Below are 25,148 nucleotides of genomic sequence, written 5' to 3'. Positions count from 1 at the left end.
GCGTCTCAAGACTCTGTCACGTCTGTCACATGTGCTCAGTGTGAACCTGCTTTCATCTGTGAAGAGCACAGGGCACCAGTGGCGAATTTGCCAATCTTGGTGTTCTCTGGCAAATGCCAAACGTCCTGCACGGTGTTGGGCTGTAAGCACAACCCCCACCTGTTGACGTCGGGCCCTCATATCACCCTCATGGAGTCTGTTTCTGACCGTTTGAGCAGACACATGCACATTTGTGGCCTGCTGGAGGTCATTTTGCAGGGCTCTGGCAGTGCTCCTCCTGTTCCTCCTTGCACAAAGGCGGAGGTAGCGGTCCTGCTGCTGGGTTGTTGCCCTCCTACAGCCTCCTCCACGTCTCCTGATGTACTGGCCTGTCTCCTGGTAGCACCTCCATGCTCTGGACACTACGTTGACAGACACAGCAAACCTTCTTGCCACAGCTCGCATTGATGTGCCATTCTGAATAAGCTGCACTACCTGAGCCACTTGTGTGGGTTGTAGACTCCGTCTCATGCTACCACTAGAGTGAAAGCACCGCCAGCATTCAAAAGTGACCAAAACATCAGCCAGGAAGCATAGGAACTGAGAAGTGGTCTGTGATCACCACTTGCAGAACCACTCCTTTATTTGGGGGTGTCTTGCTAATTGCCTATAATTTTCTCCTGTTGTCTATCCCATTTGCACAACAGCATGTGAAATTGATTGTCACTCAGTGTTGCTTCCTAAGTGGACAGTTTGATTTCACAGAAGTGTGATTGACTTGGAGTTACATTGTGTTGTTTAAGTGTTCCCTTTATTTTTTTGAGCAGTGTACAATAGTGCCATACTCATTAGAGAAAATGTACTAGTGCTAATGCTATAAATATGAGATTATTGACAAATACATTTTGTACAAAATTATTTGTGCCTGTCCACCAATGACAAGGCGATCTCTTTAGGACAGGAAGCTACACTGAATATTACCTCCTCTTTTGCCATACTGGCATCTAGTGTTGATCACGAATATTCAAATTGCCAAATTTTTATTGCAAATATTCGGCACTTTGAGAATTTGCGAATATTTAGAATATAGTGATATATATTTGTAATTTTGAATATTCAAGATTTTTTTTTAATCAGTACACATGATCCCTCCCTGCTTCTAGCTTGTGGGCCAATGAGAAGGCTGACTTTAGGAGTAATGTTGATTGCGAATTTTCGTAATGCAAATTTTCATAATGTAATTTTTATCGCAAATTTTCCAATTTCCGCAATTAAGAAAATAATGACTGGAGATAACGTATTCTCCAATATATACCGAATATTCGCACAAATATTTGCGTAATATCACGAATTCGAATATTGCCCTTGCCGCTCATCACTACTGGCGTCCATTAAATTTAGGGAATGCAGGTTCCAGATGTATCCTGAGCCCTCACTATATTATAGCTCTTTTGTTGCTACAATGACCTCTATTAAATTCAGGGAATGCAGGTTCCACATGCATGCTGAGCCCACTCTGTATATTTTTAAAATACAGTTCAGAAAAAAGCTGATATTTAAATGTAGAAACTGCATTTTTTTTCGCATATTAAACAAAAAATATATATATCAATCTACTCAGCTCCTTGTCCTGCTCTATAACATGCTGACTGCAGATTGTATTGTTTTTCATGGGGACAGGTTCTCTTAAAGAGAATCTGTCACCACCTACCTCCATAGTAATCCAAATGACTTTTCAGATGTGAGGTGAGCCTGTCTGCTGATTCAAACCCAGTGTGTCCCATCTCAATTGGTGGCCCCATTGAGAGAAACCTGTGTCACCATTGAACCTCCTTGCACCTAACGTTCTGCTCCCTTTTGCTGTAGTCAGGGGGCATGATAATCTCAAATGGGGGGGGGTCTTGGCCAGCAGCCAAAGGAAGTGGTGCTTAAGGCTACTTTCACACTGCCGTTTCAGGGTCCGCCTGTGAGATTCGTTTCAAGGCTCTCTGGAGGCGGACACCAAAACGCTGCTAGCAGCGTTTTGGTGTCCGCCTGGCGGTGCGGAGCCAAATGGATCCGCCCTGACTTACAATGTAAGTCAATGGGGACGGATCCGTTTACATTGACACAATATTGGTGCAATTGTAAACGGATCCATCCCCCATTGACTTTCAATGTAAAGTCAGGACGGATCCGTTTGACTTAAACTTAGACTTTTTTTGACTAAGTGTATGCAGACGGATCCGTACTGAATGGATACCATCGTTTGCATTTATAGGTGCGGATCCGTCTGTGCAGATACCAGACGGATCCACACCTAACACAGGTGTGAAAGTAGCCTTAGATGCAACAAGGTGCAAAGGTGATGGATGCCCTTATTGCACAAAGCAGGTCGTTTGTATATACCAAAAGTATAAATTTCTCTGGAATGGGGCCACCGATTGCGATGGGGGTAAACTGCTTTTGAATCAGCAGGCAGGCACACATTTGAAATGTTATTTGAATGACCTAGATTTGGAGGCATATGGTGACAGATTCCATTTAATGAGCTGTCTGTATAATTCTCTGATGTCCCAGAGTGTGAGATCTTTTAGATAGCCATCTCAGTAAATGGGGTCCAAAACAAAAGAACTCCCATATACATTCAGGCTACGAAACCCATAAACCCCTGGTGAAATTTTTTTTTTACTTTTAATCGTCTGTTATTAAATTATAGCTTGAAATATAGTAAGAATGTTACTTTTAGAATCTAGGACTAAAATAACCAGTGGATAAAATAAAAGTATTGTTACTGTACAACTTACATTTAACAGATTTCAGAAATGCCCGGGTAAATCTGGCTGCATATCCAAAATTTGGTTTGTGGACTTCACCCAGCTGGAGCAGGTGATGTTCTGTGGGAGCACTTGGAAGTTCCATCAGTTCAGTATTATTATAAGTTCTGCCAATGAAAAGTACAAACAGAGCAAAACCTTTACACTTGGCTTCCAAAGAAACTTCCCTCAGAGTTTGTTTATCCCAGTCGCTTGTCTCTCCAGCTAATATCATGATAATGGCCTTATTTTTCTTTAGGTCAGATGTTTTAGACATGATGTTTTCAAGCATCCATTTCAACGAAAGTCCAAAAGCTGGTGGATCTCGCAAGCTATGGGTGTTTTCCTGGAGGTGTCTCTTCATAAGCTCTGTACTACTATATGTTGAAAAATCAAATTCAAGATAAGGCTTCCCTTCATTGTCTGGGCTAAAGCCGGGGGTTGCACTACTAACCAAAGCCACTCGAGCACCAGTGTTCGGAATATCAAGCCCGTCAATCAATGTACTGATGAAGTTTCTTGCTGCTGCATACTCATCAACTGTCATGTGATAAGAACTGTCCAAGAGAAAACCCACATCCATAGGTGCCTTTTTTAGTACATAATTACTTTCCGCACAGAATACATCTGGTTTACATGTATCTGAAAACAGAACATAAACACTTAGGAAAACTGAATGGCAAGCTGAAAGATACCAAGAGTTTGGTGCATATGTTGCACAATTTGTAACACAATTCTGGTGTATAAATGCTGCTGCAGACTAAGCAGCATATACAAAGAACTACTTTTCAGTAACTGATAAAATGTACCCTTGGTAATGAGCATAATTCTGTCCTCAATTCTCACTTCTTACCATAACAAAGGGTACACTTCATTAAGGTCTGTACTTGAGATTCATAATCATCTTGTGCAGAAATCTCAATCAACCGAAATGTCCCCGAATCATCAATCTGTTGAAACATCAAAAAGTGATTTTCATGAAGATCTCTATATAAGTTTTTAGTTAATACACAGCATAACAAAATGTTTTATTTTTCTTCTTTTGGTTTATGCAAAATGAATCCAAGATGATTGGAAACAGTTTGCCTCAGTTAGGTTTTTGGATCAGGCTATATTTCTATAACTAAGTGACATAACTCTCATAGCTCTTTCCACTTTGGCGTTTATATTTTTAAATCAGATTTTGCTATAAAAACCTGAGCTCTCATGATCAATCTCACTCAACTATCCCATCTAGGTTCCTGTTCACATCTGGGCTGTGTGGTTTTGTTTATAACAATGCAGTGCAGAGCTGGCAAATGACTGATGAAGTAGACTGACCTACCGGCGTTATTTAAAGATAAAATAAAATTGACCTTCAATGGGGTCCTCCAGCAGAACCTTATAAAGAAAGCCACACTTTGGCCACACTGCTGTAATATGGTTGCAATTTACCATAACCAGGTATAGCAGGCATAATCCCCGGGTCTTGAGGCTGATAAAATGTGGCTACATTATGACTGTCTGAAGCCGGTTTTAGGCCAGTGGGGTTTTGATGTGACTGTAACAGAGTTGTAAACAGCTATACCCCTCTTACAAGAAAATTACATATCCTTTACAGTTAACTCATTGTGATAGGTTACTGTCTGACTTGTGGTGGTCACTTTTATTTGACTATATTTCAAATTACTGAAAATACACCCGTAATGTATAACTTATTTATTTTAACAGCACAATGTGGTATCATGTGATTTGCCATATTATGTGCTTTTAAGCTGACGTAAATACTGCTGTGAAATGCCAGGTGCTGCCAAGGTAATGCACTAGGAGGGTAAAACACATTGTGTGCACAAGTCCTGGACATACCTTTTAAATAGTGGACAATGTTGCAGGCAGCCTTCCGCAGCATTTCACACCTCTGAAGGAGTAATTTTGCTTTGGGCAGGATAAGAAGGACATTGCATCTAGGCCACACTCATGGGCAGTGAGAAACCTACTATTGATAATGTACAGTACTGCACTGTGATATGAATGTATTCCGCTGTATAGGTGTATGTTGTAAACAACACTGTGGTTATGCTGCCACCTAGTGGCGACTAGCAGTATACTGTTGGAAAATACGTTGCATGGATGCAAAGGACCTTTTTGGTCATGTGACCTAATTATTGCTTTATTTCAGATGCAGCGAGAGCACATGTCTTTGAGAGGATAAACTGAAGTAGAAGTAAGCCTCATGATCTGGTGCAGAAGTGCCTGAGACTGAGGCTACATGAATACAACAGTATTCATACTATGGTATGCAAAGGTATGCAGGATCTACAAGCCCAGCTGAAACATGAGGCCCAACTGCAACATCTATGACTAAATGTGCTGCAGGATATCATATTGAACCTATAACTCGTTGGTCAATCATATCTCATACTGTATGCAGGCTAGAGGCAACCAACAGGGTACTAGAACCTCCTTTCACAGTTTTCCCCAATAAACCTACCCTTTCACTCTAATATTGTAATCACTTCCATATATCAGTATTACAATCACATATAAAGTTTAATTCCATTCCAACAACTTGTATAAATATGAGATAAAACTCATTCTTACTGAAAAGGCTCGTTTGATTGCAGGTGCTGGGGTAAATGTTATAACTGCCGGTATGATCTCAAGAGCGTTGTATTCCATGATGGCTGTGCTGAGTGCAGCAGGGTCATCAGTACGACCATTGCTGAAGAACAGTGCAATTTTTCTTACAGTGGCTCCTTGTAGAGATCTTTTGAAGACATTCCTGGCCACAAATCTCATGCTTTTTCCAATACTGCGAACTTCACTGGAACTTTCCAGAGGTATGTTCTTTACGACATTAAGCAATTTTTCTTTGCTTTGGAACTCTGAAAACCTCACCAGATACCTGGGATATTGGTTATAGGACATCACAGACACTCTTGCACCAGTAGGACAGTTATTACCTCTGACAGTAATATTATTCAATATATAAGTCACAATTTCTATCATTTTATTGTAGGTTTCTGGTTTCACGTCATTGGACATGTCCAGTGCGAACACCAATTCTGTTGGATACACAGGGCAGGTGATTTGTCCTAGGAAGTGAAAATGTTATAAAAAGTGTCATGTTAATGATATATAACAGAGGCTTGCCTTAATTTGTTCATAATTAATAGAGTAACATTCCAATTTTCTTTGATACAGTGTACACTCCAAGTCAGCAGAGAGGAAAAATAAAAGTTTTTATTCATGCATACATGAATCTGATGTTACCCTCGACCCTATTGAGTGTGAGACGATGACAGGAAAAGTGATCAGGGATTGTTATATTTCCACAAGATTTCTTTCATATGTGTACTAGCCTCCAGGTAGTATATATCTTTTCCAGGGAAAGTTGGACGAGATATAAGGAATCCAGGAAAGCCAAGTTTTCTTAGAAAAAAGAAGTTTGCTAAAGGCTTTGGTAAGTCCTGTTTTTGGGCCTGGATTTTTATGGAATGATGGTCAGGTTGGTAGTAGAGCCTATCATTCAATTTCAAGCTTTCTTTGTAACACAAGTCCAGATGCTTATTGGGCTATCTAGATGCAAGGTGTGCACTAGAGGGAGAGAGCCATCCGAGGAGACAGAACCTGTCTGATGAGATTGTCACTGTGATTGCTAGCCTCAAAATGGACATTAATCTTGTTCTGAGGTAACACACATTAATGTAATTTTGTAGGAGTGTTGGTAGTAAGCCACTAGTTTAGTCAGGGAAACTTATATTTAGATAGCACTAAAGTAGTTGATTTTGAGCCTGAGTGTAAACAGTTAAGGGGGACATTTACTAAGTTATTTACTCCAAAATAGTGGCGTACACACCATTTTTGTGGCAAAATCTGCAACTTTTCACCATTTCAGAAGTGGTGGAAAAAAGGGGGCATCGCAGAAGGTCTTCCACATTTTTCTGTCTTAATGCCAGTTTTCTGCCATGAATAAAGTGGAAACCTAAGGCAGCTAGGCGGCTGCCATAGATTCTAGACTGGGGTGTATTGCCAGAGGAAGGATGCACATCATCTATGAGAGGTATGCGCCTCTATATAAATTTTATGCATCCTCTAGTGGTGCAGGAGAAATCAAGACCACGAAAAAAATGCCTTGATAAATGTCCCCCTACTGTTGCAGGGCTAATTCCGTTATAATGTATATATATATATATATATATATATATATATATATATATATATATATATTCAGCAAAGTTTAGATATATTGTAAACTAGAATATCGTGCAAATTTCAGTAATGCAACTTAAAAGGTGAAACTAACATATGAGATAGACTCGTTACATGTAAAGCGAGATATTTAAAGCCTTAATTTGTCATCATTTGAATGATTATGGCTTATAGCTTATGAAACCCCAAAGTCACAATTTTGAGGTACCCTTTGCTCAGGGGATATGGATTAATTAGCTGACTAGAGTGTGACACTTTGAGCCTAGAATATTTAACCTTTTCACAAAACTCTAATTTTAAGCTGCATTAATGCAATTCCTTTGCATTTGCATTACTGAAATAAATGGACAATATTCAAATTTTTTGAGTTTCACCTGTATATACTGCATATTAAAAGTTTCCTTGGTGAAGAGCGTACAAAAAATAAATCTTACCTTGACAACAAGCTGAAAAGGAAGACAAAGACAATGTCAATGTTACATTATGGTACAGTTAGTATGTGGTACTGTGGTACAGTTACAAGGCCTACATTAGTTATTACTAAATTACATAACATATTAATAACATTCAGATGATCACCCGATGCCTTGCAGCTTGGCTGGGAAATGGTTCCCAATGTACAATGCTATGACAGGAATGTAATTCAGTATTACTTCCTTATGATACATTTTATTAAAACATTTATTTTTTCCTGGACTCTAAAGAGAGGCCATTAATATTTGTTACAGCTCCCAGCACCCGACAAATAGCTGAATGAAAGAACTGGGGACTGTGGTGATCTTTCAAGTGCCAAGTCCCCGTTATTATTAACCTGGCAGTGCAGCTTACTGCTACGGCACAGCCACAGATGGACCGATCTTTCAGCAGACACATTGTTAATGGTTGATGCTGATATACACAGTCATTGCCATAGATGTCAACTATCACCCTCCGACTATAAATTGCTGGATGAGGTGGACAAAAATGTCTAAAACTGTTAATAAATGGTGAAAGGCATGTACACCAGATTTTTGCTGCTGGAACATTCAACAGAAAATCTGCCCCACTATTCTCCATTTCAAATACTAATCATATGTTTCTGCATATAGGCAAAACCTACATGATAAGCATTAGCTTTAGAAAAAATATGAAACTTTTCCAGTGGAAGATGTGTGATTAAAAAAAGGATTATACTTACGACAGGTCTTCCGGATGTAGTTAATTAGCTCACAAGGCTGTACAGCAAATAAAAGAAGAAAGGGGGAATTTATCATTTTAGTGGTTTTGCCATCAGTTGTAAGTGCAAAGTGTCTTTGAATTGTGAGGTTGAGCCAAATTTATGTGAAATGTGGTGTATTTCTACTGTATGTCTGTAAAAGTACACCAGGGGGTTGCCTGGCATGGAGATGCAACTTTTTGCAACTTTTTAAAAACTCACATATCATAATTTAGATTTAAAGTTGCAAAAATGTGCACCAAATGTCACACCCAGGCATCACTTGCGACATTTGTACACCACAAAACTGTCATAGCAGACTTGATAAATGTTTCCCGAAGTGTCCACTAATGGGTCAAGCTTTTAGTTCATGGATATAACAGTAGTAAACCTTACGATTAGTTATTAGAGGCACAAAACCTGACAGGTTACTGATTATATTGTTGTAGTCATCATCTAAATTAGGCATGCTCAACCTGCAGCTCTCCAGCTGTTGTTAAACTACAACTCCCACAATGCCCTGCTGTAGACTGATAGCTGTAGGCTGTTCAGGCATGCTGGGAGTTGTAGTTTTGCAACAGCTGGAGGACCGCAGGTTGAGCATGCCTGATAAATCATTATCACATCCTGGATTAAATACTGCAGGTTTGGATATATTGTACAGGTGAAACTCGAAAAATTTGAATATTGTGCAAAGTTCATTTATTTCAGTAATGCAACTTAAAAGGTGAAACTAACATATGAGATAGACTCATTGCATGCAAGGCGAGATATTTCAAGCCTTTATTTGTTATAATTTGGATGATTATGGCTTACAGCTTATGAAACCCCAAAGTCTCAATTTTGAGGTACCCTTTGCTTAGGGGCTATGGATTAATTAGCTGACTAGAGTGTGACACTTTGAGCCTAGAATATTTTACCTTTTCACAAAATTCTTATTTTAAGCTGCATTAATGCAATTCCTTTTAATTTACATTACTGAAATAAATGGACTTTTGCACGATATTCTAATTTTTCGAGTTTCACCTGTATGTAAGCACTGAATTGGATGGTGGTTGGAATCTACACTAAGGTCTACAACACTGAACCTGAATGAAATTGGAAAGGGGAGTGTCATCAGAGCCTGATGGTAACATAGCCTCAGGCTTCATGCCAGTAACTTCGATTTATGTCAGAATGTATTCTACATGATATAGTTTAGTGTTACTCCATTTACCACAAATTTTTGATCAGAGCTGCCAACCAGAAATTTTCTTTTTTCTGTACAACTTAACCCAAAATCATGGACAACCAACATTTTTTATGGACAAATTGGAAAACCATATTGAATGATAAAGAAGATAAAGAAGTAATACATGTCTATAGCTCACTATACTGGTAAGAACCCATTACCAGCATTTATTGTGAGCTGTAAAATGATGATAATTACCACCAAAATAATCTAGTCAAGTACCATCAGCCTTTAAAAATCACTGACATTTTTTTCACGGACACAGGAAAAAAGTCACCTACTTTTACGAACTGTCCAGAAATTTCTGGACGGTTGGCAACCTTGTTTTTGGTAGTGGTGATACTTGTGTACATTTTTCCATAGAACACTACGGGAGTTATCAAACTGACAAGTTTCATCATCTTCAACAGCACTAAACGTGTTTTTGCTCCATTGCCCATACATTAAAAATAGCAGACCTTCCTATCAAGACTGCACACATATCTTCAGACACATCTAGAAAAAAAATGCACTTTACTAAGACATACACTCACCTAAAGAATTATTAGGAACACCATACTAATACGGTGTTGGACCCCCTTTTGCCTTCAGAACTGCCTTAATTCTACATGGCATTGATTCAACAAGGTGCTGATAGCATTCTTTAGAAATGTTGGCCCATATTGATAGGATAGCATCTTGCAGTTGATGGAGATTTGAGGGATGCACATCCAGGGCACAAAGCTCCCGTTCCACCACATCCCAAAGATGCTCTATTGGGTTGAGATCTGGTGACTGTGGGGGCCATTTTAGTACAGTGAACTCATTGTCATGTTCAAGAAACCAATTTGAAATGATTCGAGCTTTGTGACATGGTGCATTATCCTGCTGGAAGTAGCCATCAGAGGATGGATACATGTTCTCATTCTGTTTACGCCAAATTCGGACTCTACCATTTGAATGTCTCAACAGAAATCGAGACTCATCAGACCAGGCAACATTTTTCCAGTCTTCAACAGTTCAATTTTGGTGAGCTCGTGCAAATTGTAGCTTCTTTTTCCTATTTGTAGTGGAGATTAGTGGTACCTGGTGGGGTCTTCTGCTGTTGTAGCCCATCCGCCTCAAGGTTGTGCGTGTTGTGGCTTCACAAATGCTTTGCTGCATACCTCGGTTGTAACGAGTGGTTATTTCAGTCAACGTTGCTCTTCTATCAGCTTGAATCAGTCGGCCCATTCTCCTCTGACCTCTAGCATCCACAAGGCATTTTTGTCCACAGGACTGCCGCATACTGGATGTTTTTCCCTTTTCACACCATTCTTTGAAAACCCTAGAAATGGTTGTGCGTGAAAATCCCAGTAACTGAGCAGATTGTGAAATACTCAGACTGGCCCTTCTGGCACCAACAACCATGCCACGCTCAAAATTGCTTAAATCACCTTTCTTTCCCATTCTGACATTCAGGTTGGAGTTCAGGAGATTGTCTTGACAGGTGTTCCTAATAATTCTTTAGGTGAGTGTATAACATGCCCAGAGAGTCAACTTTATACAGTAAAATCATTTAATTAGTACATACAGATTGATCAGTTTGGGCTCGAATTCCTTTTTGTCCCTGGAGGTGAAAGAAAGAATGGTAAGTTACCGTATATGATTAAGTGAAGATTACACAAAGTACAAAGAACCACTCAGGCTCCTTCCTCATTCTAGGCCATGTTAAACAAATATTGTATATTCAAGTTCAGATGCATTCTCTACAGCGGCTACAGTAGATATGGTTCCGATAATGTCACGGATGTTGTAGGGGAGAACACCAAAGGGCAACAAGAAGGAAGGGAAAAGACACTAGGCCTCACCGCTAGGGAAGGAACATGGTCACCACCTATAAAACCCTGCTCCTGGCCCTAACTCCTATCCGTATGGGCACCTCTCGATGGTAGAGATGCCCATACACAGAAGGCTAGAAAACCCTGGTGGCCCTCAGTTGCCCTAATAATATTGACTGGGCAGAGACAACCCGCTCCTTCCCTGGTGAAGGAACCAGCATCTCGCTGAGGCCTAGTAAACAACAAAGGTGGCGGGGAATACAAAACACAACAAGCGGAACACTTAACTTCTGAGGCTGATGGATGATGGATGGACAGGACTTCAACTAGAACCACACTCCAGCTCTTCCAAAAACCAAATTAAGCTATCCAGAGCAAGGAGTGATGGGTAAAGTCAGACTAAATAGGGGGAGGTGAAGTTCACATAATCCACACCTGAACAGGGGGTGTGGACATACCAGCAACACACAGACAAAGTGAAACCAAAAGAGGCTGTCAGATAACTAATGTGCAGATATTCTTTCAGACCTTCTCAAACCTGTCACCGGCGTGACAGATAAGCTCTGATGTATCATTTATATGTTTTGATTCTGAGTTAAATGATAGAATATCTAAAAACCATGAAAACCATACTGTAAGCAATATTGTATAATCCTCAAGCAGATGACTTGACCAGTGTAAAATTAATCTGCCTTACCCTTCTACCAAGATGTCCTGGTAAACCTGGATCTCCTACATCACCTTGCCTCCCATAGATCTATGGTTAAACAGATACATAATTAAAATTTGGATAAATGAACAGCGTTTAAAACTGATAACCTATCCTCGGGATAAGTCGTCAGTATCAGATCAGTGTGGATCCGACTCCAGTTACCCCATTGATGAGCTGGTTGAAGATGCTGCAGTGCTCCGGTAAGTGCTGTGGCCTCTTTTTAGGCCAGTGATATTATGCTCATCGGTCACATGGCAATCTTAATAGTAGGAGCTGGTGAGCAGCTGTCTCAGGAGTGCTGTTAGTCGATGACACCAGGAGTAGCATTTCTGGATGCTTTCCTGCTGGAGGTGCCAGGTATTAGGAGAGGTCATTTTTCTAGTGCCGTGAATCTGAATTGACCGTGGACATTACAATGCTGGAAATACTGTGCCTCGGTGTATGTAGGTTGGGTTGAGGTATCTTCAAACAACCATGTGTTTTTTTATTACATCTGAAGTGAGTGTGTGTGCAGTAAATGACAGTGAGGTCAGGGCCTGTGTGAACTATGGACTTGAACTGTGCCTAAAGAGACTGCACTGTGGAAAGCAAGTATTATTTACATGCATGCTATGGAGGCTGTCCACGGTAATTCTGGAAAAGGGTAGCAAATGTATCAGCCACTGTTTGCAACAACGACAAAATGGATTTATGCAGAGATTATTATTTTATTAGCATAGTTAATTCAGTCATCTGTTAATCACTATTAAATATTAAATGCATGATACTTACTGTTTTTCCTAGTTCTCCTTTGTGTCCTTGATCTCCTTCTACACCAGGATGTCCTCGCTCTCCCTGGGAAGATGTTGCCAAATTAAAATACACCTCCTTTTCGTTTTATTTCTAGCATTATATTTAAATGAAAGAAAACTCTTCTTTTACACTATGTATTTACATTTCAAAATAAATACAGGTATCTATAAGATGCACATAAAGAGTTAACAATCCCCTAAACCATAGTACCGGGGTACTGTTCAGTGCTCTGGCAGTGCGGGTGGACTGTGAGAATGAGACCCTGTTGAGTCAGTGGATCTCCGATCAGGGATGCTGAGCCTTCTGACAGCGCCAGTGATTGGAGAAGAGTGCTACCTACATGTCTTCTCAGAGGGGTAGGGGACTGGCAAACAACACCCTGAACTCAGAAACAGCTGTACCTCTCACTGGACATTTAAGCCCAGAATGAGCAGTAAAAAAAAGTCAATAAATTATGTTATAGAGCAGCAGTAGATGAGCAGATTGATATACATTTTGCAGGAAAAGATTAAAGAAAACGTGTAATTTAAGCATTTATACTTGTGCTATTTTATACATAGGAGTCATGTGGGTGGTCCTACTCAGTGATTGACAGCTAACTCTGCACCACTAAGAATACAGGGAGGGATGTCAACTACTGAGTAGGACCGCCCACATGACTCAAATGCTTAAAAAGGGCAGAAATTTTAATTCCTAAATTATAGGTTTTCCTGAATCTTTTCCTGCAAAACTATATATAATTCTTCTCAGCTCCTCCTGCTCTATATCATGCTGCCTACATATTGTACTGCATTTCATGCTTAATCTTTCCCATACTAAAAATATATCAGTCTGCTTAACTCCTTTGCTCGATAACCTGCTGCCACCAGACTGAACTGCATGTTCAACATGAGAGGTTCCATTTAAAATCTATAAAAAACATAAGCATTTTGTATTATTTTAGTTATCTTGCACTGCTTATTTGTTTTAAAGGGGTTTCCAGGATTTTGATGACGTATGCTCAGGATAGGTCATCATTATTAGATCAGCGGGGGTCTGCAGCGCTTACTAGATCTGTGGGAAGCCATCTCGCTTCCCAAACAGCTAATTAGAGGGGGACTTGGCTGATCTCATATTGATGTTCTATCCTGAGAACAGGCCATTAATAAGGAAATCCTGGAGAACCCCTGTGGTTGTTATATATTAATCACATTGCTAGAGTTTTCCAAACAACATTTGTAAAAAGTATATACAGTACATGGAGATGACTAAGCGCCACAGTATATGTAATGTATCATATAGGTAAATTATGACATCTCTTAAACTCTGTATTAAACTTTAAGAATATTATATTGTGAAGAGAAAAAAGAGGGTGTAGGACAGGAAGTTATCTAGAAGAACAGTAAACATATACAAGTACCTTAATACCAATGTCTCCTTGTCGTCCTTGCTGCCCCTGTAGACAAAGCAAAATAGTTTCACTTACAAATATTTTTTCTGTAACATGTAAAGTTTTATTCATTTTAAACAGATTTGGGGGCATATTTATTAAGACTGCCTTTTTTTAAAAAGGCCCATAGCTGGCAGTGGTTCCACCGTAGTTATAAAGAGGCGCTGGCCTCCTTATAACTTCAGTGCATCCAGCGTCAGTTGTAAATGTAAGACAGCTTCCGAGCTGTCTTACATTTAGACCTTTTTCTACACCTGAAACAGGTGCAGAAAATAGTAAATGAGACGGGTCTCTCTGCCCGTCCCCTTCCCTGTCCACGCCATGACTACCTTTTTAGACCTAATCATACACAAATGCAACATCATTCTGCAAACCAAATAAAGTACAAAAATGAATAAAATTGCTAATGCTATGCTAATAAATTAGAGATGCTTGGCAAATCATGTTGTACAAAATTATTTGGGCCCGTTTGCCGCACATCAAGGTGATCTCTGTAAGACGGGAACCTAACACTAAGTTCAACCTGTTAAGTGCCATGACAGCGACCATGAAGTTCAGGGGATGTAAGTTCCGCATGCATGCTGGGCCCCCTTTTGGTTTTTATCATTTTCAGTGCCAAAATGGCCTCCATTAAATCCAGGGACTACAAGTACCAACATGCGTGCAGAGCAAACTAAGCTTTATACTCTTACTAATTTAAAATCAGCCTATGAGGCAAACAGGCTATTCAGGAGTGCACGACCAAATAGGAGAGTCAGCCACACCTCCAATACAAGCTGCAAACAAAGGGGGTTAGTCAAATAATTTTGCATAAAATGATTTGCCAAGCATCTCGAATTTATTAGCATAGCATTAGCAATATAATTCATTTTTGTACTTTATTTGGTTTGCAGAGAGCTGTTGCATTCATGTATGTTTTGTTCTAGGTTATGTTTTCAGCCATAGCAACGTGCGCCTGCGCATTGGGATGTGCTGACTAACCCCCTTTGTTTGCAGCTTGTACCTTTTTAGACTTAACGTGAGCGGGGAGAGGCATCTGAAATACGCCTAATATAGGCGTATTTCAGCTTGATAAACGACCCCCTCATTGTGTAAGAATTTATTATAAAGGATGAAAGGAAATAAAAACTTGTGAATACCAATATAAACAAATACAAGAGCTGATAAACTATGAAAACGGATGTCAATTTGTTATAATATTACCATTCATTTCAATTAGTGTTTTAATTATGTATTAAAACAATAGTGGAAAAATGTATCATGAAGGTAATAGTTGAAGTAAATTTTGGTGGAGTCTGCGTTGGCATACTTTGTGCCAAATTTATCAAATGTATCCAGTTGTCTTTAGAACTAACATTTTGGTCTAGAAATGCTATTTTTACACCACTCTACTACTGGAGTGATTTTTGTGACTTTTAAAAAAGTTACAGTGATAAATCTGGAGAGAAATTAATTAACATAGCTAACCTCACCCACTTTCCTACACACTTTTGAAAATTGGAGCAAGTGGTTTAAAAATGCAAAAAGCTGCAACATTTTTGCTCAAATATGCCCAAAAGTCACAAATCCTTACGGTGCGACTCTTTGAAGCCAAAATTCTGGAGTTCAGAGCTTGATAAATTCCCCCTAGATTATTATTATGGCATCATAGTTTTATTAATTAAAATTAAGTCTGTAGGAATTTTTTCCAGATCTGTGGTGGCTATAGGGTGTGTGCACCTTACGGCTCCTTCATTCCAGGGTTCATGGGGGTCAGGTCCTCACAAATCATATGCCATCACTTTATAAGATGGGAATATACCTTTAATGAATATAAAAATGTAAGTAGTTTAATACAGCCTTCGGGAAGAGGAGTTCAATCTTTCCCCCAGAGACTGAAGGTGACAGGATGCTGTAGAGCCTTATATTTCTCATCCTCTAATGAAATGACTCACTGTCCCTGACTTACTTTACTGAAAAAGCTGTGAGGTGCAAAAAACTAAAAATATGGCAAGATTTTTTGATTAAAAAAACAACAAAATATAGCTCCAAATTTATCAAGAACTGAGCAGAAGGGGGTGCCAGACTGTCCCCTCTGTGGGGAACTGGGATGATTTACCTGGTTTCCGGGTGTCCCTGCACTCAATTATATCTGTGTCCACAGGATGCAGGTATAACTGAGCATTATCTGCAGTGCTGACAGGACAAGGAAACCATTGGTTCCCTGGCCTGCAATTCGCCGCTTTTTCGTGATGCAGACGGTGCGATGATGTCATTGCACCACCTGTGACGTTCTGAAGATGCCAGCCTCGCTGGCATATACAGGAATGCAATGCAGGAAGACTTTGTGGGACCAGGGAAAGGTAAGTATTATACAGGGTGTGGCAAAACCAACCTCGCCACTGGGTTTTGGAGGGGACTGGGTACTAGCCTCTTGCTCCAGGATTATGGGCCCTCTCATCAGCCCATGCAAAACTTAAACCCCATGGCAATTTGACTGTGTTTGTGGCATCTGAGCGCTCAGATCCAAGCCATATGGGGACATGTGGGGTTTTGAGATGTGTGACAGAACCATCTGTCTGTGTAATTGTATTGTATGTTATGTGAGGGTACCCAGTTAGCTCATTTTATTGTATTCATGTTGTCTGAGTGCCATTCACCTAATAATATGCACTCAGACTTGAGCTGTCTGGGAATGTGTTAAATGTCTATGTGTAATGTAAAGGGTGGGACATTGTATGTTTGAGTAAGTGATGTCTGTTCCATTGTCTCTCTGTGTGTATTGGCGATGTCCTTTGTCCTGAGAGATCATTGAATTACTTCTCGGTTGTCTCCAGGACAGAGGATATTGTGTATTCGTCTGTCTGTGATGATTGCATCAACCCAGTGTGAGGTAATTCTATCACGGACAGAGGGGAGGATTTTGTGTGGGAGTGTCTGAGTGTATTGTACGTGGTTATTGGCTGTTTTTACAAAACCCTGGGGTGATAACATTGTTGGGAGATGTGTATAAAATGCTTGCGTGTTAAAATAAAGAGAGTTCCTGTTTTATACCTTCATGAAGTCTTGGCTCATGTTTGGCTCATGGTATAACTACACTCTTGGGGATTGCTATATCATAATACTCCCCTGAGTATAAGCTCTTGTAAGAGCTTGCTCCTGGTTCCTGTCTCTGGATTTAGGAGAGGTACACCCACTGGAGCCTGGAGCCTTGTCGTAGGTCCAGGGTGGGTAGGAGACGGCGAGACCTCCACCAAGCTTCGGCGGTTCGTGGGGTCTGCAGTGCTGACGGTGTTGAGTGGAGTGCTTGGAGTCCTCTGGAAGCACTAGGAGCATCTATCGACGGAGGTACCCGGTCGGGGTGCTAGGCGTTCCGTTACATTGGTGGCAAGCAGTGGGATGGCGTCCTAGTGTGAGGAGAAGCAGCTCGGAGACACCGTTCGTGGATCTACTAAATTGAGGGCAACGCTAGTATCCGTACAGCGCCCCTGGCTACAGCAGGATGGAATCAGCTAGTCTTCGGACAGCGTTCTATGACGAGGAGGAGGAGGCAGCCGCGGACTACAGGGATGCAGACAGAAAGGAAGTCTGGTATGATGCCCTGGAAAATGCCCTGGAAAATGCCCAGCGGCGGCGAGGTGAGAGTCTCCCCAGTGAGGAGCAGCAGTTGCGGATGCGAGTGGCCCTGCGAATGCCCCTTCTGGTAGAGAAGCCCCTGGATGAGTGCGTGACAGAACTGGAGAGCCTGGTATGGAAGGAGCGTTGGCTAGACAATGCCTACCAGGCACTCTGGTGGGATGTGATTCGGCACTCCCCCTGGATGGCTGAGCACGACAGACCCGAGGGTGGGGATTATGATGGCCCTGGCCTGTTGTTTGAGGCCTTCGCAGAACCGGAGTTTGGAGATGCTGGAGAGTCCCGGTTCTGGGATATCTTTGACCACAGGGAGGCTATGCATGATTGGGCTACAGCGAGAGAGGTGAGACAAGACCTGGCATCTCTAGTGTCAAAGGAGTGGGAGCTGGAGCAGGATTACCAATACCTCTTCAGCTCAATTCGGCCCCAATATACACTGCCAGAGAGCTGGGTGGCAGTCCCAGACCTACAACCCTACTGCTGGGAAGACCCGACTGAAGTATCACCTGCTTCAATACCAGCTACAGAGGTAGGGGACCTCATAGACTGGTCCTGGGGGGAAACCCATATGGCAGGTGGAGATGGGACCGAGATCTCTCCACCGGCTCTACAGGGATGCGGGGCAGTCGGCCCAGATCCCCAACGGCAGTCGGAGTTTCAGGGAGTAGGGACAGTTGGTCCTGCTCCCCAGTGGCAGTATGTTTTGCAGGGAGAGGAGAGCATCGTCTCCATTCCCCAGCGGCAGTGTACCTTGCAGGGAGAGGAGACAACCGGTCTCTCTCCCCAACCACAGGGGGACAGCACCCCTAACTCCAATGGTGCAGATGGGACCGCAGTCTCTGCACCAGACCTACCGGGATGCTGGCCGGCCGGTACAGAGTCCCCACCAACCCCGCAGGAATGCCAGGAGGAGGAGGTAAGCGATCCCTCCTCTCCACAGGTGATCCGCGACAAGGTCCTGGGAGTAGGTTTCCTTGACCCCATCCCAGCGGAAGAGCTGGCATCTGAGCAGAACACAGTTGGCCTCGGCCCTCCCCTATCCTCTGCTCCAGAGCCGGACTTCCCACAGGCTACCCCAGCGGAAGAGCTGGCATCTGGGCAGAGCGCAGTCTGCCTCTGCCCACCAAGTACCTACAGATCTAAGCTAGAGAACCACAAGGGAGCAAGGAGTCGCAGATGCCCACTCAACAGCTGGGGACATACCAAATTCAACAGGTCCAGTATTGGGTTGTGGCTGGACTGCCAGACTAACTCAGGTACTGACCGTGAGGTCAGGTATCTGGTTAGTCTTCCCTGGGAGGGGGAGATGTGTGGCAAAACCAACCTCGCCACTGGGTTTTGGAGGGGACTGGGTACTAGCCTCTTGCCCCAGGATTATGGGCCCTCTCATCAGCCCATGCAAAACTTAAACCCCATGGCGATTTGACTGTGTTTGTGGCATCTGAGCGCTCAGATCCAAGCCATATGGGGACATGTGGGGTTTTGAGATGTGTGACAGAACCATCTGTCTGTGTAATTGTATTGTATGTTATGTGAGGGTACCCAGTTAGCTCATTTTATTGTATTCATGTTGTCTGAGTGCCATTCACCTAATAATATGCACTCAGACTTGAGCTGTCTGGGAATGTGTTAAATGTCTATGTGTAATGTAAAGGGTGGGACATTGTATGTTTGAGTAAGTGATGTCTGTTCCATTGTCTCTCTGTGTGTATTGGCGATGTCCTTTGTCCTGAGAGATCATTGAATTACTTCTCGGTTGTCTCCAGGACAGAGGATATTGTGTATTCGTCTGTCTGTGATGATTGCATCAACCCAGTGTGAGGTAATTCTATCACGGACAGAGGGGAGGATTTTGTGTGGGAGTGTCTGAGTGTATTGTACGTGGTTATTGGCTGTTTTTACAAAACCCTGGGGTGGTAACATTGTTGGGAGATGTGTATAAAATGCTTGTGTGTTAAAATAAAGAGAGTTCCTGTTTTATACCTTCATGAAGTCTTGGCTCATGTTTGGCTCATGGGATAACTACACTCTTGGGGATTGCTATATCATAATACTCCCCTGAGTATAAGCTCTTGTAAGAGCTTGCTCCTGGTTCCTGTCTCTGGATTTAGGAGAGGTACACCCACTGGAGCCTGGAGCCTTGTCGTAGGTCCAGGGTGGGTAGGAGACGGCGAGACCTCCACCAAGCTTCGGTGGTTCGTGGGGTCTGCAGTGCTGACGGTGTCGAGTGGAGTGCTTGGAGTCCTCTGGAAGCACTAGGAGCATCTATCGACGGAGGTACCCGGTCGGGGTGCTAGGCGTTCCGTTACACAGGGCAAAGAGTTTTTGAAGGCACAAAGAGCATGATGGCACTGACAGCGTGGGGGAACAGCATGAGAGGGCACAGACACATGGTGGCTCAGAGAGCATAAATTGGCACAGAGAGAGCATGGATGCACATATAGCTTGATGGCTCAGAGCATGAGAGGGCACAGAAAGAGCATGGAAGCACAGAAAGAGCATGGGGGCACAAAGAGCTTGACAGGGCACAGACATAGCATGGGGGCACAGATTGCATGAGAAGGCACAGAGAGAGCATGGGGGTAAAGAGAGCATGAGAGGTCATAGAGAGAGCATGGGGGTGCAGAGCATGAGAAGACACAGGGAGAAGACGGTGGCACATAGAGAGCATGAGAGGGCACAGAGAGAGCATAGGGGCACAGAGTGTATCAGAGGGCACAGAGAGAGCATGGGGGCACAGAGCATGTAGCGCTACAAAAGGGAACACAGAGCATGTGACACTGTATATGGGGTCACAGAGCATGTGGCACTATACAATATACAGTATGAGGGCACAGGGCATGTGGCACAGAATGAGGGCACAGACTGTGTAGCATAATCTATAGAGGGCGCTACCATTAAGGACACTGTGTGTGTGTGGTGCATTATTTTCAGGGCACACTGTGTATGTTGCAAAAATCAGAGAACAGCATGTGGCACTAACAGGAGTTTGTGTTAGTGAAATGAGAAGCTGAAGACATCTGGGTGGCAAACTCTGCAGAGATGAATCGTGGCCTGAGAAACCTAACTATGGTGGTCTGAACCAGATGCATGGGGGCACTTCCCTGTCTTTTTGCTAATTTTTGTTCCTGGGTTTAAAAAATTCTAATAAAAATAATTTTTTAAAGAAATTAGTAGGGCAATAACCACTGTTATTTATTTAGAGAGGGGGACGCTATAATTTGGTAACTTTTTAGTATTTCTGTTGCCCGTCACTAACTCTCTAACTGTCCAGGAGCACATAACAACTAATTCAATACCCATCTTTCTTTATTTCCATTTTTCTTCTCCCTTCTGTACCTAATAGGAGAGGAATAGGAATTAGGGTATTTCTGTTTGCTATTCAGTCTTTGTTTTCTCAAACTTATTGCATTTCATATATTCTTTTCACTCATTAACCCCCTGATGATTCCCATATCTGGGATGAAACATGTCATGTCAGGAATAGAGTGAGGGTCTTTTTTAGGGATACGGCCACATCAAGGACAGGTTCGGGTCGGGTGCTCTGTGTTTGCTAGGCAGGGACATTTAGCCCCTACCCTTTTGACATATAGGGTTTGCTTAAGGGTGAGATAGTTTGTGTCTAATTCTCAACATATCTTTATACCTGTTAACTAAATACTGTGAGCTGTAGTTTCACACTGTACAATCCTTGGTTCTGGTGCTGTATTTACTGTATGTAATGGACTTGGTTCTGGCTTTGTATGTATGTTATGAGCTTGGTTCTGGTGCTGTAGTTAAATTCCATGCTTGATTCTGGTGGTGTGTTTATGTAACGGGCTTTATGCTGGCGCTGTATTTATCTAATGAACTTGGTTCTGTATTTATATAATGGGCTTGGTTCTGGAGCTATAGTTATGTAATATGTTTAGTTGTGGTGATGAATTTATGTTATGAGCTTGGTTCTGTATTTATGTAATTGGCTTAGTTCTGGTGCTGTATTTATGTAATTGGCTTGGTTCCGGTGCTGTATTTATGTAATTGGCTTGGTTCCGGTGCTGTATTTATGTAATTGGCTTGGTTCTGGTGCTATATTTATGTCATGAGCTTCGTATGGCACCACTATTAGTGTTTCAGGCACACTGTGCATGCATGGCATCTTCTCCATTCGCTGCTATGGGACTTCAGAAAATAGCAGAGCAAGCGGGAAGGCTGCTCTCCATTCACTTCTGGGCCCCATTCTTTAGATAGGAGCAGCCCGCAGAGGTGGCACACTATCAGACATCTATGGCATATCCTGTTTATAGGTCATAAATGTTCCAGGTGGGAACCACCCTTTAAGTATTAGCTGTGCATTCTTTTCTTCATAAAATTAAGTTACATTTTAAATTAATGCGATTAATTTAATGTATGTTATTCCCAATAATGGTTTTGGAGGTGTGTGTGGTGGAAGAGGTGCCCCCAAAAAACGTCCCGCACAGGGCGCTATGCAACCTAAGCCCGGCCCTGCTTATAGCAACTGCTATACAAAAGGCACAAATCCCATAACAATATAATAAATGTAAACATAAGCAAAGCACTAAACACTTAATAAAATACTTCAAATTAGTCTCAGTTTCAAAAATTAAAACAGTGCACAATTTATTTTTTAATGGGCATCAGAAACATTTATAGACAAACCACACTTACTTCAGCTACAGCAGACAACTAACCATGCAGCTGTGACTAATCCCTCTGCTGAATAATCCAAACAATCACTGATAAACCCCATCAACTTTAAGGCTCATTCACGCGAACGTGTGCTGCCTGTTGCCCGCATTTGCGGATCCGCAATACACGGGCACCTTTCCGTGTGCATTCTGCATCACGGATGCGGACCCATTGACTTCAAAGGGTCCGCAAATCCGGAGATGCGGAACGGTGCGGAATGGAAGCACGGAACGGAACACTACGGAAGCACTACAGAGTGCTTCCTGTGGTTCTGTTCCATGCCTCCGCAATGCAAAAAGATAGAACATGCTCTATCTTTTTGTGGAACAGACGGATCACGGACCCATTCAGGTGAATGGGTCCGCGATCCCCACGTGTCTGGGCCACGGTTGGTGCCCATGCATTGCGGACTGCAATTTGCGGTCCACAGCATGGGCACAGGCTTCACACGGTCGTGGGAACAAGCCCTTAATAAGATCCCTCAGGGTCTTCAGGCTTTCCATCATTTTACCACTAAGAATAGCTACAATTGTGGCGCTATTCTTGATCTCAAAAATAACACCAACAAAACGGAAAATCACCTGGCTACATATATTTATGTTGTCTAGTCACACAAAGCAAGTCTAGCCTATAATGGAGTCCTCTGTACTCTAGGCCAACTAACAATAGATACTTCTATCTAAACATAGCTGAAAATCATATTACCACAGTTAAAACAAAATCAGTTTTGCAAACGTTGCTGGAAGTCATAGAAAAACTCCTGGCTGAAATCTCATATAAGTAATTATTTTAGTATGTATCATGCATGGGCAACAAACTCACCTTGTCTCCTTTTTTGCCAGGTGCTCCGTAGTCATCTAGACCTTTTTCACCCTATCAAAATATAATCATATAGAAGTATTATAGGAGTTGTACACTATTGGAAGTGCATTTAAAATAATATCCTTTCTGCATTGAACTAATTATGATTGTTTGGTGGAAGCCTAAATGGAGCATAAAGTTTCTTCTACCAGTTTGTAATATAGTACAGTGGAACCTCTCCAAAACTTGTGTATCAACTGCCACGGTACCTCAACGCCTCTGAGTCCTTTTTCCCCAAAGTCTCCTTTTTCTCCAGGTTCTTCAGGTTCACCCTGCCAAAGAACAGAACAAAATGTTTCTTCCTTTATATGGTATGCACATAGCTTTCATTAGCATGATACTATAAGTTGTTAATAAGGTCTATTTAATGTCTGTGTGTGTATGCCAATATGTCATTGCTTCATCTTCACATGGTGTACTAACTGAATGGGACATTTAACATGCAAAACTAATAATAATGCTATAAATAATCAGAGACTATAATAATGTTAATAAATGATTAAAAAAGGTTTTATTAAAAAAATGTCCCTAACATTAGATATTTTTTGGCATATTTCTTATCTCAATTAACCTTATTTTTTGCATATCTTTTGCTAAAAAAAACTTAAAGAGCAACTGATGCTTCAGTTTATTTTTAGTATTGTATAAGGACAGGGATATAAAACATTTTTCTAATATATTTTATTAGGGAAAGATGTTTTTTTGTACTAGAAAACAGGGTGTAAAGAGTCTTTCATAGCAAAGCTCTAACTGAGTGTTGTTAAAGGTTCTTAAGTTCTACTGAGTACTGAAAACACCTATGTAAGTCAGATAGGTAGGGTGATGGGCATTAACCACCTCAGCCCCCCTAGCTTAAACACCCTTAATGACCAGGCCACTTTTTACACTCCTGCACTACACTACTTTCACCGTTTATTGCTCGGTCATGCAACTTACCACCCAAATAAATTTTACCTCCTTTTCTTCTCACTAATAGAGCTTTCATTTGGTGGTATTTCATTGCTGCTGACATTTTTCCTTTTTTTGTTATTAATCGAAATTGAACAAAATATTTGCAAAAAAATGAAATTTTTCACTTTCAGTTGTAATTTTTTTTAAAAAAAACAACATCTATATATACATTTTTCTCAAAATTTATTGTTCTACATGTCTTTGATAAAAAAAAAATGTTTGGGTAAAAAAAAATGGTTTGGGTAAAAGTTATAGCGTTTACAAACTATGGTACAAAAATTTGAATTTCCGCTTTTTGAAGCAGCACTGACTTTCTGAGCACCTGTCATGTTTCCTGAGGTTCTACAATGGCCAGACAGTAGAAAAACCCCACAAATGACCCCCTTTCGGAAAGTAGACACCCTAAGGTATTCGCTGATGGGCATAGTGAGTTCATAGAACTTTTTATTTTTTGTCACAAATTAGCGGAAAATGATGATTTTTTATTTTTTATTTTTTTCCTTACAAAGTCTCATATTCCACTAACTTGTGACAAAAAATAAAAACTTCCATGAACTCACTATGCCCATCACGAAATACCTGGGGGTGTCTTCTTTCCAAAATGGGGTCACTTGTGGGGTAGTTATACTGCCCTGGCATTTTAGGGGCCCGAATGCGTGAGAAGTAGTTTGAAATCTAAATGTGTAAAAAATGCCGTGTGAAATCCGAAAGGTGCTCTTTGGAATGTGGACCCCTTTGCCCACCTAGGCTGCAAAAAAGTGTCACACATGTGGTATTGCCGAACTCAGGAGAAGTTGGGAAATGTGTTTTGGGGTGTCATTTTACATATACCCATGCTGGGTGAGATAAATATCTCGGTCAAATGCCAACTTTGTATAAAAAAATGGGAAAAGTTGTCTTTTGCCGAGA

General features: G+C 41.5%; 1 protein-coding gene across 1 annotated transcript in view; it reads right to left on the bottom strand.

Annotated features, from left to right (window-relative positions):
- Positions 1-25,148, bottom strand: part of LOC121002731 (collagen alpha-6(VI) chain-like) — a 300,596-nt gene that overhangs the window by 27,282 nt on the left and 248,166 nt on the right. The window contains exons 27-37 of the mRNA XM_040434227.1: positions 23,498-23,560; positions 23,250-23,300; positions 14,094-14,129; positions 12,674-12,736; positions 11,888-11,947; positions 10,944-10,979; positions 8,143-8,179; positions 7,400-7,411; positions 5,355-5,848; positions 3,628-3,724; positions 2,766-3,416 (exon numbers count right to left, since the gene is read on the bottom strand). Of these exons, the coding sequence (XP_040290161.1) occupies positions 2,766-3,416; positions 3,628-3,724; positions 5,355-5,848; positions 7,400-7,411; positions 8,143-8,179; positions 10,944-10,979; positions 11,888-11,947; positions 12,674-12,736; positions 14,094-14,129; positions 23,250-23,300; positions 23,498-23,560 (1,600 nt within the window). The remainder of the gene's footprint in view (positions 1-2,765; positions 3,417-3,627; positions 3,725-5,354; positions 5,849-7,399; positions 7,412-8,142; positions 8,180-10,943; positions 10,980-11,887; positions 11,948-12,673; positions 12,737-14,093; positions 14,130-23,249; positions 23,301-23,497; positions 23,561-25,148) is intronic.

This window comes from Bufo bufo, chromosome 5 (genome assembly GCF_905171765.1).
Source record: "Bufo bufo chromosome 5, aBufBuf1.1, whole genome shotgun sequence".
NCBI classification, from domain to species: Eukaryota; Metazoa; Chordata; class Amphibia; order Anura; family Bufonidae; genus Bufo; species Bufo bufo.
Note: the sequence above shows the minus strand (reverse complement) of the source record. Positions and strands in the feature narration are given on the sequence as shown.